The 1,169-nt window shown below is 41.8% G+C and overlaps 1 protein-coding gene across 1 annotated transcript in view; it reads right to left on the bottom strand.

The window, feature by feature from the left end:
• SLC38A9 (solute carrier family 38 member 9) overlaps positions 1–1,169 on the bottom strand; it is a 79,942-nt gene that overhangs the window by 31,217 nt on the left and 47,556 nt on the right. The window contains exon 9 of the mRNA XM_045285240.1: positions 95–289. Within this exon, the coding sequence (XP_045141175.1) occupies positions 95–289 (195 nt within the window). The remainder of the gene's footprint in view (positions 1–94; positions 290–1,169) is intronic.

Genomic DNA, 1,169 nt, shown 5'->3' with positions numbered 1-1,169 from the left:
GGAACGCCTGTTTCTCACCAACTAGACCATTTCCCCCAGACCCCCGCACGTATTCTACTACATAGAGGCTGCACAACTCGGTGCCATGGCTTACCTAGAATATTAAACTTGGCGAAAAATGAAGGTGATTTGAAGTTGAGCAGTGGCATCAGGAGCCCGATGAGGTAAAAGGGCACGGTCTTGGACTTGCTCCACCACTTCCCAAACTGCTGGACCCCCGTGTCGTTGGCGTAGAAAATCATAGAGCTATTGTCGGGATGACCGCCATGACCAGCACTTGGACAAATCACTGCAGCAAAAAAAGCCCCTGATTAAACCAAGCCACGGAACACAGGACATGCTGGTCCCAGTGTTCTTGTTGACCTGCCTCCACGTTTACCACAAGCACTGTTCCTCCTTTCAGTGAAAAAGAAGATTATACTTGGACAGATTAGGATTCTTTTACCTACAAATAAATACATAATTACAAGTGGGAGAATCTTTTGAAAAATTTCAAGCCCATTCTTCGCTTCGTTTGGAAACACATTTCCTACCAAATATCCATCAGTTCCAACCTGGAGAGACAGTACTGGGCTGGAAGGCATTTGGTTTTATTTATGACAAACATGCAACTTATTTCTCTGATAACCTGTTTGTTAGGCTAAGGATTCACACCAAGGTCAAAGAAAAGTTTTCTTAGGTGTCAGGGATTTCTGAACAAAAACTATGGGTTTGGAACAAAAAGTAGACAGCACTGAAAAGAACTACGCCAGTATTCTCAAAACTACTCCAGTATTCTAAGTCCTGATTCAACCTTAAGAACCTTGGATGCTAGTAATCTAACAATTCTCCTTATACTTTACGATCCTGGACAGCAACCCAAAAGCCCAGGAGATACCAGAGAACCAGCAAGTCAGTATAATATATTTTTCCTCAAACTGAGCTGTGGTGACAATTTCTACTATCAGATAGACTACAAACCATTCCTAATTTCATGCACGAACTTTGCTAATAACCAGTTCTTTGTAAAAAAATTAATAAAAACTTAGAGCTGGTGAAACGCACTAAGCACCAACGTTACTCATACTCATAGTCTGTTTACGGGAAAGTGATAGACTCCTTCTAAGTCCTATTTAAACTTCCTTCTCTATCTGTTCCTTGGCACGCCACAAGGCTAGCATTTAATGTTC

Source organism: Echinops telfairi, unplaced genomic scaffold (genome assembly GCF_000313985.2).
Source record: "Echinops telfairi isolate 266 unplaced genomic scaffold, ASM31398v2 ScPeMD7_7469;HRSCAF=8507_1, whole genome shotgun sequence".
Taxonomy (NCBI): Eukaryota; Metazoa; Chordata; class Mammalia; order Afrosoricida; family Tenrecidae; genus Echinops; species Echinops telfairi.
Note: the sequence above shows the minus strand (reverse complement) of the source record. Positions and strands in the feature narration are given on the sequence as shown.